General features: G+C 45.4%; 6 protein-coding genes across 6 annotated transcripts; 3 read left to right on the top strand and 3 right to left on the bottom strand. All coding sequences in view use genetic code 12, as the record gives it.

The window, feature by feature from the left end:
- Positions 1-58: 58 nt before the first annotated feature.
- On the bottom strand, positions 59-370 carry CXQ87_002764 (uncharacterized protein; the record flags this gene model as incomplete). The annotated part of the gene is made up of 1 exon (XM_025481259.1): positions 59-370. One exon carries the CDS (start codon positions 368-370, stop codon positions 59-61), a length of 312 nt encoding a protein of 103 aa, XP_025335559.1.
- Positions 371-968: 598 nt separating this feature from the next.
- On the top strand, positions 969-2,359 carry ASK1 (Ask1p; the record flags this gene model as incomplete). Its single annotated transcript, XM_025481258.1, has 2 exons — positions 969-1,745; positions 2,057-2,359. 2 exons carry the CDS (start codon positions 969-971, stop codon positions 2,357-2,359), a joined length of 1,080 nt encoding a protein of 359 aa, XP_025335558.1.
- Positions 2,360-3,573: 1,214 nt separating this feature from the next.
- On the top strand, positions 3,574-3,930 carry CXQ87_002762 (uncharacterized protein; the record flags this gene model as incomplete). The annotated part of the gene is made up of 1 exon (XM_025481257.1): positions 3,574-3,930. One exon carries the CDS (start codon positions 3,574-3,576, stop codon positions 3,928-3,930), a length of 357 nt encoding a protein of 118 aa, XP_025335557.1.
- Positions 3,931-3,991: 61 nt separating this feature from the next.
- Positions 3,992-7,147, bottom strand: RGA2 (Rga2p; the record flags this gene model as incomplete). Its single annotated transcript, XM_025481256.1, has 2 exons — positions 3,992-7,084; positions 7,118-7,147. The coding sequence occupies 2 exons, from the start codon at positions 7,145-7,147 to the stop codon at positions 3,992-3,994; spliced, it is 3,123 nt and encodes a 1,040-aa protein (XP_025335556.1).
- Positions 7,148-7,577: 430 nt separating this feature from the next.
- Positions 7,578-8,816, bottom strand: ANP1 (Anp1p; the record flags this gene model as incomplete). Its single annotated transcript, XM_025481255.1, has 1 exon — positions 7,578-8,816. The coding sequence occupies one exon, from the start codon at positions 8,814-8,816 to the stop codon at positions 7,578-7,580; it is 1,239 nt and encodes a 412-aa protein (XP_025335555.1).
- A 1,389-nt stretch (positions 8,817-10,205) lies between these two features.
- Positions 10,206-13,715, top strand: SMC2 (condensin subunit; the record flags this gene model as incomplete). Its single annotated transcript, XM_025481254.1, has 1 exon — positions 10,206-13,715. One exon carries the CDS (start codon positions 10,206-10,208, stop codon positions 13,713-13,715), a length of 3,510 nt encoding a protein of 1,169 aa, XP_025335554.1.
- Positions 13,716-13,750: the final 35 nt, after the last annotated feature.

Genomic DNA, 13,750 nt, shown 5'->3' with positions numbered 1-13,750 from the left:
TATTATAACTCTTTTCTCGTCACCACAGAGGCATGCGCCCCGTATCTATTTACAAGCCTTATTTGTCCTTTTTCAGTAAGTCCTCGCCAAAGGGCTGATCCTCGCGGGCCTTGTCCAACATTGGCTTTATTTTATGCTTTGCCAAAGCAGTGTTCACACAAGTGATATACTCATCCCAGAGCTCGGTACATTCGTTGTGAAGCGACTTCCCCTGCAAAAACTTTTCCGTGTACCACTTGTTGAAGCAATCATCGTACTTCGTCTTTGCATCCGTGCATTCGGGGCGAAGGAAACCGACATGATATTGCCCATTCCTCAAAGTCGATGGAGAAGCTGAAGTTGAAAGCGGTAATCGGAAGCATGCGCACATGGAGGTCTGGGTGCGAGCCGTGATGATTCGGGTAGGCCCAGCGATTTCCGTCAGGTTGTTTCAGTTTGAAATAGGAAAGTAGAGTAGATGCTTTTCGTGTTGCAGGCTGAAACGCCATTGTGTGAATTACAAGATTCGCTGTGTATGGCGAATTAGGTGGTAGTGGTGGTAGTGGTGACGGTTGCAAAATGTGCGACACTGCTGTAGTTGCGGCACGTTGATCAACGAGGCCTTCTGTACTGGTTGGCGAACGAGTCTCTGCAATCTATGGAATTCTTGAGATCTATTCCAGATATACAATGGCTTGAATAGGGTTTTCCGGAATCAGTAAGAGCAAATCAGTTCCTAACCAACACCAATTAACTTTATCGGTGATGATTTTTGATAATGGATATTCGATTAGTTTAATTTCATGGACTCAAATCTTCTTATCTTAGTTCTCCCCAGTTAAAGAGAATTTGTAGATTATTGAACTGATCTAGCCGATGGCTCACATAGCGTTCGCACTGGGGATGCAATCTACCTCCGCGTTGTATCGTACACCACACGCGCTGCAACATCAACACATCAAAACAATAAGATTATAGAGTCCAAGACGATGGAATCGAGAAGAAAGTCCACAGTCCACGTCAACTCCGCCAAAAGGGAAAAGGGGAGTGGCGTTTCTGCTCATATCGAGTTAGAGCGCTTAGAGCAAGAAACCACATTGGTTCTTCAGGAGATCGACAGGAATCTCTCCCAAGCCAATGCTGTAATCACGGACAAGATTCTTCCTGTTTTGACAAGATACCACTCAGCTCTGAGCAATGTCTGGAGCAATGTTTCATTCTGGAAACGTTTCGTCGAAGAAGCTTCAGAAACTAAGGTCTGTCCCGAGGAGTCCAAGGTGGATGGAGATACTGCGCAGACTGGATTTCAACAGACCGAAGGTACTTCAGAGAAGAAGGACGTGCTTAACGAACTAGATCTGCAACAAAACTCGACATTGACTTCAGACTTCCAAATGGAAGCTTCCACTCCACAGCTCAAATCGAGGCATCTGCTCCAGCCCAGCACGTCCCCTCAAAGATCTGCTACAAGATATCCTCGTGTACTGATATCGCCTCGAAAGCGTGGCTCTGGTCGCTATGATGCTACCGATCCTAGAAGACTGTCCATGCTTCAAAACTTTCTCAACTCGTCCCCTACCCTTCCCGAACCTCCAAAACTCACAAGTGACGTGAATCACCATTTCCCGTCGAGTTCAGGAGTCTCTAAAACGAATCATTCGGATCCCGTCCCCAACCCCGCCGTCAGGCTTTTGCTGCCGGCAGAGGTGACACCAAAAGGTCGTCAGAGGTTCCCTCGTACACCCACATTCGGTTCAGGCGCTGGAGTCGGTCGGTCACCTATGAAAAATATTCCTTCTTTACAGAGGGGTAATGAAGATCTGGATCAGGTATTACCTGTTCCGAGAATGACTTCCATTAATCCAGGAGATGATAGCGATCAGGTGCCTCTTCCTCAACTTCAAACAATCCTGGTAGGGGCTTCTGTAAATCATTCTCCCGCACAAAGAGAAGAACGTCTGTCTAAACGAAGGAGGACAGAGGGTGACGAATCTGAGAACGTTTTTCTTGATGCCAATTATAAAGATGATACAAATAACAATAGCAGGAGCCATTCCATTGTCTACAACACTATCAGGGCCAAAGTGAGCATCAGGCTGCAGATCAGGAAGCTACAGACCAGGAGGAGATAGATAGCGGAGAACAGAAGTCGAAATCAGTATCTCAAATCTTCGAGGACGTCTTGCAGCCTTCTCCGGAAAAAGAACAACAAGAACTCGAGGCTGAAGAGAATGCACCTATTAACACAGCCAATGTTACACAAAATTTGCTGAGAAGCATTGATCAAACCAACGATAGTACGGTCAATAGCTCAGAGCTTGGCTCAATCCTCGGTGAACGATGGAAGGCTCTCACTCGGACACTCAGAAAATCCACCTAATGCCTTAAGTAATGCCCAGAAGTAACGAACATCATGTCAATTTCTAACGAGTGTAGCTCCTATTACATCATACGAATTCCGGATGAAGCGTAACGGCGACATCCCCCCACTTATTCTACTGCTTCATTCCACTTTTAGCCCTGCTGAGCCATGCTGGTATTTATTTTTGGTGTGAATGAGGTATAATAAACAGCCAATCGCAAGTCAGTTGTTTGTCATATTCCTAATCAGACAGCTGCATGATAAGCATATCTGTCAGGCTGACAAGATGCAGCCGAAGTCTTTGTAAGCTGACTATTCTCTACGCGCTCATTGGCTGATATGATATTGTACACGTGATCAGGGTCCTCAGAAATCAGGTCACCTAGCTATATGCAGATCATGCGGAGTTGGCTGCAAATAGAAAAAAAACTACTTAAAGTGGGCCCAAAGCCATCGATTCAACTCATAAATCAAAAATAACATCTTGATAAAAAATGGCTTGTGCTGCTGCTGAATGTGTTTGCGCTAAGAGATCTACTTGCTCCTGCGGAAAGCAGGCTGCCCTTCACTGCAACTGTGAAAAGGCCCCTGTCGAGAACGCCGTCCCCCTACTGAATCTGCCTGCGCTTGTGGAAAGAGATTGAAGAGTCTGTGTAACTGCGGTGTTGCTGAGAACGCTTGTCACAGGGAAGGTGAGACTGACTTCACTGGTACCATGTAGGATTGTTGGGTAATAGGTCATGAATAGGTAATTTACTAAGGTTGAGATTGAATTTGTAGTCCGTTCGGGAGTTTCCGCATTGGGACTACTCGGAGTTTGTCTGCTACTCCGAGTTGATCCTGCGTACATGATAAATGCTGTTTTACAGGTCCGTATTATTTCGTAACACTAATGGAAGACAGGTCTACAATTGAGGGACCTTGATTTGACAACAAAAGTAAGGGATCTTACTTGAAGGCTCAAGGAGTCCTCAGTGAGAATAAAGAAACCCTTTCTAGGTGAACATTTTCGTAGTTAGCAAAAATCTCGAGTATTACTACAAAGCATGAGTTTGATCCTTCGCTTTACAGATTCTGTCTCACCAATGATACAACCGTTACCATCTTCTTCAAAACAAATGCAAATAGATCGGCTCTAGCAACCTTCTGTGCCCTCGAACGAAAAACCTTTTTTCCTTTTTTTTTTTTTTTTACTTTATCTTCTTCTGCCAGGTCTAGGAGGTCCCTTTTGGATGTCTCACGAAGAGGTGTGTACCCCAGATTCACGCGGAAGGCTGTCACATGATCCAGATCACACCTTTACGTACTCGACTCTTCTCGAGAATGCAATCTTCAGCTTCTCCTTAACTACCATGGCCAGATTATCCGGACTACAAAGAGAAGTTCTCAAGCTTTACAGATCTTGCATGAGAGCTGTGAGAACAAAGCCTGTGGAAAACCAGGAGCATTGGCGGTTGTATGTTCGTGAGGAATTTGGTAAGCACCGCAAGCTCCCAAAGAAGTCTTTCTCAGTTATAGAGCATCTACTTCGAGTTGGTCACCGTCGCTACGAGATGTACTCGAATCCAAACATCAAAGACATCCATTAATTTATTGTATATAACTAGAAGGCACAGTGGTTCTTCTATAATGCGTGCATGATAATCCCGATCAAACCTCGTAGTTGGCAAATACCTTCGAGAAATTCAGCAAAAGCAACTCGGTTGTATCGTTTCGAGGACCCATATCCGTCATCTCTCTTTCTCCTGTGGGATCCCATGCTATTGTAGGGGCAAGCACCACTGAAAGGTTCTTCATGGTCATTCGGTTCACATTGTTGTAATAGCCAACCAAATCCAAGTGCTTGGAGAGTAAGTATAAAGTGTGCCTGTTGGCTGCTGGTAACTTGTTCACGACCTTGTCCACGAGTTCGTCGCATCTTGTCTGTGTATCATTATCATTTTTGCAAATCTTCACGAAATCGTCATAACATGCAAACGGTATTAAAGGTTCGGGAAGCTTTCTCAAGTATCGCTTCAATGCGCTTGTAACAGCATGAATGTCACCTTCCATAACCTCTGCCAACTTATTCATGTGCTTTTTGTCGCCCTTTGGGTTCGCAGGAAGTGACAGGAATGCATTCAAAATGGCCGTGATGGCAGAGTTTCCTCCTGAGATTCGATAGATGCCCTCCATATCCAATCCTCTCTTCTCAACTTCCTCGAGACACTTAGTAATTATCAAAGGTACAGCCTCATCCTCGTACTTCGCCCGCTTCTCGATCGTGCTTGAGAGCAATGGAGCGTCTCCATTGTCGTCTGATTTGTTCTGAGGTTGCCCGACGAAGGAGTCAAGAATGTTCGTAGAACGTGATCTGCTCATGAAAGAGTTGAACGCCTTTCGAGGACCCGACTCTTGCTGCTGAGGCTGTTGTTGATTTTGCTGCAGCTGGGCGTTGTTATCGGGGTTGAGGAACTGGCTTGGGTGTTGTATAGCATTGGAAGAGTAAGATTGACTCAACTTATAATGCAGGTTTGTTTCACTTCCATTGGAATGTTGCGCAGGAGAATTTGATGAGGAGCTCTTCTGCATTGGAGTACCTTGTTGAGTTTGAGGCAGGCTTTGAGCTGCAGAGGAATTTGTGGCAGCCACATGCACCTTTGGCTTCCTCCAAAAGCGTAGTCTTGTCGCCTTTTGGGTCTCAACTGGATCTTCGGTATGTGCCTCGTATGGTAACGATGAAGAAGAACCATTATTGTGATCAGTAGAATGCATTGGGGTTGTGTTAACCTCCGGAGATTCCACATGGCGTTTGCTCTCACGCTTCAAGCGAGAGTTTGCATCCTTCAACTGCTGATTCTCCTCCACCAACCTTCTCTTTTCGGCCACGAGATCGTGGATGTTTTGTAAGATCAGTTCATGATGTTCTGTCTCCTCCGTCACCTTATGCTTCAAGGCTGCGATAGAATCGTTGAGTTTATTTTTCTCTGATCCAAGTTTGACGATCTCGGACAACACGGTAGACTTCCGACCTTCTAACAGATTGATCTCCATTCTCAACTGACGCATCTCTGTGTCAAGTCTTTGGCGCTCCCCCTGCAGATCTCCGGCTGCCATATAGTGAGTGTCGGAGCTCGAGCGGTTGTGACCATTTCCAAATACACCGTACTTCATTGGTGAGCTCAATGGTAACGGCGATGTTGTGAAGGCCAGGTGATGGTTTATAGAGCCCTCGGATACATGACGTGCGTGCCCGGGAGACTGATCGTCCTTGCTTTTGAAGAGGCCACCAAACTTCCCACTACCCAGCCCACTAGAAGTGGAACGCTTGTGTTTCAAAAAGTTCTTAGGGCCCTTGAACGTATTCCGCCGGCCAAATGATTGTGGAGTGCTGTCTGTGTTCTCTTTTTCATCGATTGATTCCTCCAAGTTCGTAACAGCTGGAGTAGCAGGCTGTACCACTCTATTTGGCTTCAGAAGCTCAACATTCTCAAGTCCCAAGCCACGAGGCTCAAAAGGGTCTGTGGGAGGACCTTGGCGTTTAGGAGTAGCAGGAACATTTGGTAAAGCGGAACGAGGCGGCGGAGACGCCATTACCTTATTCAGCACGTTTGTGTTCGACTTTTTCGGAGTAGTGTTAATGGAGCTTTCAAATGCATTATACAGCAGGCCAATGTCGGATGCGACGATGTCGTCGTTTGTCTCCACCACCCTTGCTTGTCTGTTCACCCTGGCCATCGGAGATGATGCAGCAGAGCGCCTTGTGATTTCCTCGGTGTTCACTCCTAAATTCTCCGGAGGAGGGCCGGTGGTATTATGGAACTTTTTATCATTGTACTGAGACGGCGACAACAATAATAACTCCTTCTGTGGAGACTTCAGCGCTGGCTCGAGACGAGGAGCAGACCCAAGACTGGGCTGTGACGAAGGAAGTGTCTCTGTCCGAGGCGTTGCGTAGTTCAGGGTATCGTTCTGAGGCAGGGCGCGTAGTTCGTTCAATTCGTCCGGAGTAGAAATGATGGGCTGCTTGGTTTCTGGGGGCGCTTTGTTTAATTCGGTGTCCTCCGTCAATGGTGTGTTTGGTCCACTGAATGATTCAATGAGCTCGAGGATGTTGTCTTGGGAGTGTGTCTTCCCCAGGTCAGGGTTTCTGGCCGCTCTCCGAATATTGAGCTCATCATCCGAGTCATTCACTTCCTCGATTCCATCCTTGCTAGCTTGGTCTGTTTGTCTTTGCGGTGTCGACTTGGGTACATTGGGGTTGGGAAGTGCTTTGTCCTTGAATACCGACGCCAGCGAGGAATTATGGTAGTTGAGGTAAATGTCCAGAAAGTTCCCATGACTAGTTGAGAGCAGCGGACTATCGGCACTGCCTGGCAGCCCCGGATTTGGTTTCAGCAGCAGCTCCAAGTGGGCCATTTGCTTCCGCTTCATGTCGTACTTTCGCTTTTTGGCAATCAACTTTTCGTGACACGACATGCAAAAGAGGCCCTTGGACGTCCGGGCATAACGCAAGTCTTCGATCTTCAGCTTGCAGACTCGACATTTGAAGCACGAAGAACAGTAGGCCTGATCTCCGGTTAATATGGCCAAATCATCGATTTTCTTCCCACATTGTTTGCAGTTGTAGGAGCAAGACAGGCAGATCAAGTTGCCGTCACCCAATATAAGGAAGTTGGAGTTGCAGCCCAAAGAATTATCACACTTGGAACATTTGAAGCAATGTATGTGCCAACGGTCGTCACCCAACTCGTACGCGTGTCCCTCAGATATGTAGAGGCTACATTTTTTGCAGACCTGAGTGTCTGGGTATGTCGAGTCGGGCATGCCTATTGTGCTAATGTATGTACTTGCTTTGTAAAGGAAAGAATGGGGTGGGTGTGTGGTTGAGTGTGGTGCAAGTTAATGGTTCAGGTGAGCCGGAGGATCGAGGGCCTTTTTTGAGATAATTCCTAATCGAGAAGGCTTTTGTCGCTCCCACGATCCCATACTGGCAGGGCACTGCTCACTAGCCCTGGCTTGTGTGCACACTGCTCCCGTTAGACCTTGCAACATTTCCACCCAAAACTGGGTGTTGCCCAGTGCGACAGGCACAGATTAACAATCTAGATCAAGCAGCAAAACGTTGCAATAATTAAAGAAAAAAAAAAAAACTGCCGTGCGGCGTCCCTTCGTGCTGGCTTAAGGCTTCTAGATCAGCTGAGCTCCCTTGTCTAATGTCGCGAGGCCTGTCTCAAGGCGCTGCTTATGCTCGGCCTTAGGGGTGGAAGTCGGCAAGCTGCTTATCGTCGCCCTTTTCGATAAACAAGTCATCCACGCCCGACCAGTCAACGTGGATCTTGCGGTTCACGTCAGTGTTCTTGAGAATATCGTTCTTCTCCTTCTCCCAGTCCAGCTGCATATCCAGGAACCCTTCGCCCCAGACCTTGTCGTAGACCTTCTGAATCTTGGCTTGCTCCTGCTGCCTCTTCTCCTCTAGAGCCATCCACTCCATGTGTTTCAAGTCATCCAGCGAAGGCTCGTATATATGCCAAATCACGTAGTGGGGTAACCCAACAACCGAGAATCCCATTCTTTTGCTCAATTTGCCAAAAGCTTCTGTTTCAGCATGCTTTTCGAATGAGAAAGCTGGGAAGTGGGCACCGCGACGGAAAACCTTGGCTTTCGTAAGGATGGACACACCTCCAATACCGTCAAGCTCCATCTCCACCTCCGGGTCTCCATATGGGTCTCTCAAGTAAGCCAAATGAGGTCTCCATGTTTGATATTCTGGGTACCCTTCCACAATGCATGCATCTTCATCTAGAGTGTCCGCAAGCTGAAGACCTCCTTCAGACTCTTGCCATGAGTTAAGATCGTAAGGCTGCTGGTTGCCTAGCCAGTCAGGCAATGGTCTCCACACATTTGGCACAATCACATCCTTGTCATGATGCATCAAATCCTCCAATATCGTGGGTGGCACCGTCTCTACGTCAGCATCTCTCCAGTAAACATATGAATGATACGGCTTCAATGCTACCGATAGAAGCCAGTTTCTGGCACGCGCCATAAGCTTTCTCCGTGGTCCTTGGGCGGCAAAGCCATGTCTATCACTGAAAGACTGACCAATGATCTGGCCGAAGTCCTTTTCAAAAATCTCAATCTCTCCAAACCTCATTTTTTCATCAGGATCGCGTTGGATCTCAAGCAAATGTTTCTTCAATTCACCCATGGTGTTATCTTTGGAATCACTTACCAAAAAAGCTATGTCTATGAGGTTATGGTCGTATTTGAGGTTCTTCATGTGGTTGAAGAACATTGGCAAGTGTGCTGCGGCATCTCTCAAAGGAACACAAAATAGCACTCTTTCATCTCGTTGCCATCCATCAGCAGAACCTTTATAGTTTGCCAAATCAAAATATTGTGTTCCAGGTGTGTTGGTGAAATCAGGAGCATATAGAGACCCTGTGGAAGCCGCTAAGATGTTGATCAAAGCAAAGATACATAGTCCGACCATGAAGAGGGCCGCCTTGGCTTTGTGCTTTATGAATGCCAGCCACAAGTCTATTCGCAGTGAACGAGCGGGAAGAAGACTGGGTAATCCCGACAGCTTGTCATAAAATGACAGTCTAGTGGAATCTGACGGGGACATCTGGATTATCTGTGCCATGAATAGCGTGTTTATCCCCCTGTTGAATCAGTCCGAGGTGATTTAAGACGCCAAAATATTATTGTATTGAAGATGATGAGAAGCCGTCCTCAGAAGGCTCCTTAAATGCGGTTCCCGGGTTGAATCAAGAGATTGTTCGCCTATGCGATGTGAGCGTGGTATTTTTTTAGCTTGTCGAGGGAGCGGTGCAGTACGAACACAAACAAAGGAACCCTGGCATCAAAGAGTCCGAAGAATGATGCAAAGTTGAGTCAAAAGAAAAATCGGAAAAGTCGATTTACTGTTCTATGATACTTATGATGCCATCAAGCAGTCTTCTCTCTTGATATATTTTTGGGATGTTATGAGCCATGTCGTAGGAACAATACAACATTCCAGTCAGTCACATATGAGGTGTCGCTTAAGCCCCCCAGCCTCACATCAAATACCAATCTCGTGTGAAATCGAGCTTTTGACGTACTCCGTGAGGCTTGAAATGCAAGTTGTGTCTGGCGAAGTCTCAACAGATGCATGTTTTGATCACCCTCACCCTGAGCGTCGGGTAGAAGCAAGAGTGCCTCTTAGAAAGAAGTGTGTCGAACGTACTTGGAAGCTTCAAGTATTTGAAAGCTCGTGCAACTGGATCACGTCGGCTGAACAAAACAACGATGGTCATGCACAAGGCAACAGTCAACCCAACTTCTTTTGAAGCTCTGGATTGTCCGCTATATTTATATTTCTAATCTAGCTGTAAGCTTTAAGAAAATTGCCGTGATTTTTGGCAGATTCAAAACTCATGCCACACTACCGTCGTCATTGAAGTCTCTTAACTAGTTAGTAGACTATTGAGGGTAATTATATCCGTTTGCTATTAGAAATACAGAAATACTAAATGTCTCTCTCGAGCTCAAAATCACTATCTAAATTTTGGGGGAACCTACTTTTTTGTGGCTGGAATTCAGTGCTTGTTTTTGAGTTCTTGCGCAGTTTGCAGCCATTTTACAATATAGCCGTGAAAACACAATGTAGAAAAAAATCGTAGTCTGGGCCAGAAATTCCCAGATTTAGCCTATCTACAAGATTGGACGAACCCAACTTCTCCGTGTAAAAAAATTCTGGAAATTCTTTCATGGTATATATCTCTAACTCTGCAAGCGAACGTTATCAGCGAAGACATAGCTCGCGTTGTTTGGGTGTTTCTGCAGGCTACCATCAACATAACTAACAAAAGTACTACAACGTACTACCCCACCGAAAATGAAGGTTGAAGAGTTGATCATAGATGGTTTCAAATCGTATGCAACTCGTACCGTCATCAGCAATTGGGATCCACAGTTCAACGCCATCACGGGATTAAACGGTTCCGGTAAATCAAACATCCTTGACGCGATATGTTTTGTCTTAGGTATCGCTAGCATGTCCACTGTCAGAGCGTCGAACTTGCAGGATCTTATCTATAAACGTGGTCAAGCTGGTGTCACCAAAGCAAGTGTTACAATTGTGTTTGACAACTCTGAAACTGAGAAGTCTCCCATTGGATTCGAGGGCTATGCAAAGATCAGTGTCACCAGGCAAATCATCCTAGGAGGAACGTCGAAGTACTTGGTCAACGGCCACAAAGCACAACAGCAGAACGTTCTCAACCTTTTTCAGTCGGTCCAACTCAACATCAATAATCCTAATTTCTTAATTATGCAAGGTAAGATCACCAAGGTCCTCAACATGAAGCCATCAGAAATATTATCTCTCATCGAGGAAGCAGCAGGCACGAAAACTTTCGAAGATAGAAAAGAGAAGGCACAGAAGACCATGATGAAGAAGGACACTAGACTCAACGAGATCAAGAGTCTCCTAACTGAGGAAGTGGAACCCAAGCTAGAAAAGTTCCGCAAAGACAAACGCACATTCTTGGAGTTTCAGCAAGTGCAAACTGATCTAGAGAGACTATCCCGTTTCGTTAGTTGCTGTCAGTACAAGGACTGTTCCGAGAAATACGATCGATACTCCACATTACGGTCTGAGCATGAATCCATCAAGGCTGAACACAACACACTAATAGAACGTCTCACAACAGAGATTGATAACTTGACACATGACCTTGAAGAAGTCAGAAAACAGCGCCAATCGGAACTTGTAAAAGGTGGCACCATAGAGCAGCTTGAAGAAGAGGAGACAGCTCTTTCAGACAAGCTCACGAGGCTTACTACATCTAGTGACTTGTTACGTGAGAATATCAAGGAAGAGGGCGCAAAACTCACCAGACTTCTACAACAATCTGCATTGATTGAAGAGCTGATCGCCAACAGTAACGACAACTATAAGACTTCTCGTGATGAGAACGACCGGTGTAAGGAAGAGCTCAATAAACTAAAGGAGGAACACTCCAAAAAGGAAGAGCTTCTCACTGCATTGTCCACAGGTGTTTCTGCCAAAGGTACGGATGGTGGCTACATGTCTCAACTCCGAAAAGCTAAAGAAGATTTGAGTCATAGCCAAGGTCTTATTAAGCAAGCGAAGCTCAAAATAAGCCATCTAGACGAGAAAAGTCGAACCGATCAGGCGAGACTTGAAACTGCCAAAAAAGAGTACGAAACTTTACTGCAAGAAACACAGGGCTACGAGAAAGAGATACAGGCCAAGGAGACCAAACTTGCTAGCTTCGGTTTTGACGTGAAGGCCTACGAAGATTTGAGACAACAAGAAAAGGACTTTCGCCAACGAATAGCTGACTACCAGAACCAGCTCAGTTATTTAAGGCGTGAGGTTGGCAATATTGATTTTCAGTACGCTCGTCCCTATCCCGACTTCAATCCTCAGTCGGTGAAGGGTGTGGCTGTCCAGCTTTTCAAATTGGAGGAGGACCATCATGACAAAGCTTTAGCACTTCAAGTATGCGCAGGTGGAAGATTATACAACGTTGTTGTGGACAATGCCAACACAGCTTCGGCACTCTTGGAGAAGGGCCAATTGAAGCGAAGGGTGACCATTATTCCTCTAGACAAGATTTCCGCAAGTTCAATACCCGACAAGACAGTACAATATGCCAAGGAACAATGCCCAGGAAAAGTGGAGCTTTCACTTAATCTTATCGACTTTGAGAATGAGTTATACAAAGCAATGGCTTACATTTTTGGCAAAACTTTTATATGTCAGGATCCCCAGACTGCGAAGGTGATCACTTTCGACCCAAAGATTCGTGCTCGTTCCATCACGCTCGAGGGTGACGTTTACGACCCTGAGGGTAACCTTTCAGGAGGGTCAAGGAAAAACAATTCATCCACATTGCTTTTAATGCAAAAGTATAACGCTGTTTCTCAAAAGCTCAAGCAAACTGAATCTGAGCACGCTCGTGTGAGACATGAACTCGCTCGTCTTGATAAGTTGGGTGAGCAAACCAAGTCTTTACAGAGCGAATTAATGTTAAGTCGACACGAGTTCACGTTATTACAAAAGAAGCTAGACAACAATCCCGCTGCCCGAATAATCAAAGAGTTCGATCAGAACGAATCACACGCTAAAGAATTGAAGTCTCAAATCGAGACCGAGAAGAAAAGGTGTGAGACCTTTGAGCAGAATATCAAGTCAATTCAGAAGGACATCGACGATTTCAACAACGATAAAGGCTCAAAATTGAAGGAGCTTGATGCAACTGTGAAGCAGTTGCTTTCTAAAATCAACGCTCAGAATGATGAGGTCAAGAAGTCCTCCGAGAAATTTCAAAAGTTCGAAGTCGAAATGGAGCAACAAGTGCAAGAGTTGGAAGCTATCAAGGAGTCCGCAAATGCATCCCGGAATGTTACAGATGAGGGAGAAAGGGACCTCTCTGACATGCTCAAAACCATGGAGCAGATAACGGAGTCCTTGAACATCAAACGGGCTCAACTAGAGGATGAAAAAGCCAAGCTTCTTGGCTTCAATGATGAAATAAAAGAACTTAGTGATACACTCGCAGCGAAGACGGAAGAACTTAACGGGGCTAAATTGTCAATTCAGAAGCTCAACCATGACTTGGAAAATGCTGTTGGTATCACAACTCGTTTAAGAGACGAACTTGATAAGCTTCTTCAAGAAAATGAATGGTTGGTTGACGAGTCAGTCGTGAACAACATCCTCCAGCAACATCAAGACGAGAATGTGAAAGAATGCGTCCAGCGTCTTTCAACGTTGAAAGAGCGTTTTGATAGCATGAAGAAGAAGGTGAATGCCAACATCATGAGCCAAATCGATACCGTAGAGAAAAAGGAGGCATCACTCAGGCACATGATTAAAACTATCACTAGAGATAAGACGAAGATTGAAAATACTATCGAAAAATTGAACGGCTACAAGAGAGACACCTTGAACACAACATATCAGAAAGTGTCGGATGATTTTGGTAACATTTTTGCTGATCTATTACCTGGCTCATTTGCTAAGTTGGTTCCTGTCAACATGTTCGACGTTACGAAAGGTCTAGAAGTTAAGGTTAAACTAGGTCAGGTTTGGAAGGAGAGTTTGACAGAATTGTCAGGAGGTCAAAGATCTTTGATAGCTCTTTCGCTTATCATGGCTCTTCTTCAATTCAAACCTGCTCCCATGTATATTTTGGATGAGGTTGATGCCGCTCTCGATATGTCTCACACTCAAAATATTGGGCATCTTATCAAAACCCGTTTCAAGGGCTCACAATTTATTATTGTGTCCTTGAAGGAGGGTATGTTCACCAATGCAAACAGGGTCTTCAGAACAAGGTTCCAGGATGGTACTTCGATGGTGTATACTATGTAATGAATCTGTTTAGTTTATTATAGATAAATATATCG

Source organism: Candidozyma duobushaemuli (assembly GCF_002926085.2).
Source record: "Candidozyma duobushaemuli strain B09383 chromosome Unknown B_B09383, whole genome shotgun sequence".
Lineage (NCBI taxonomy): Eukaryota > Fungi > Ascomycota > Pichiomycetes > Serinales > Metschnikowiaceae > Candidozyma > Candidozyma duobushaemuli.
Note: the sequence above shows the minus strand (reverse complement) of the source record. Positions and strands in the feature narration are given on the sequence as shown.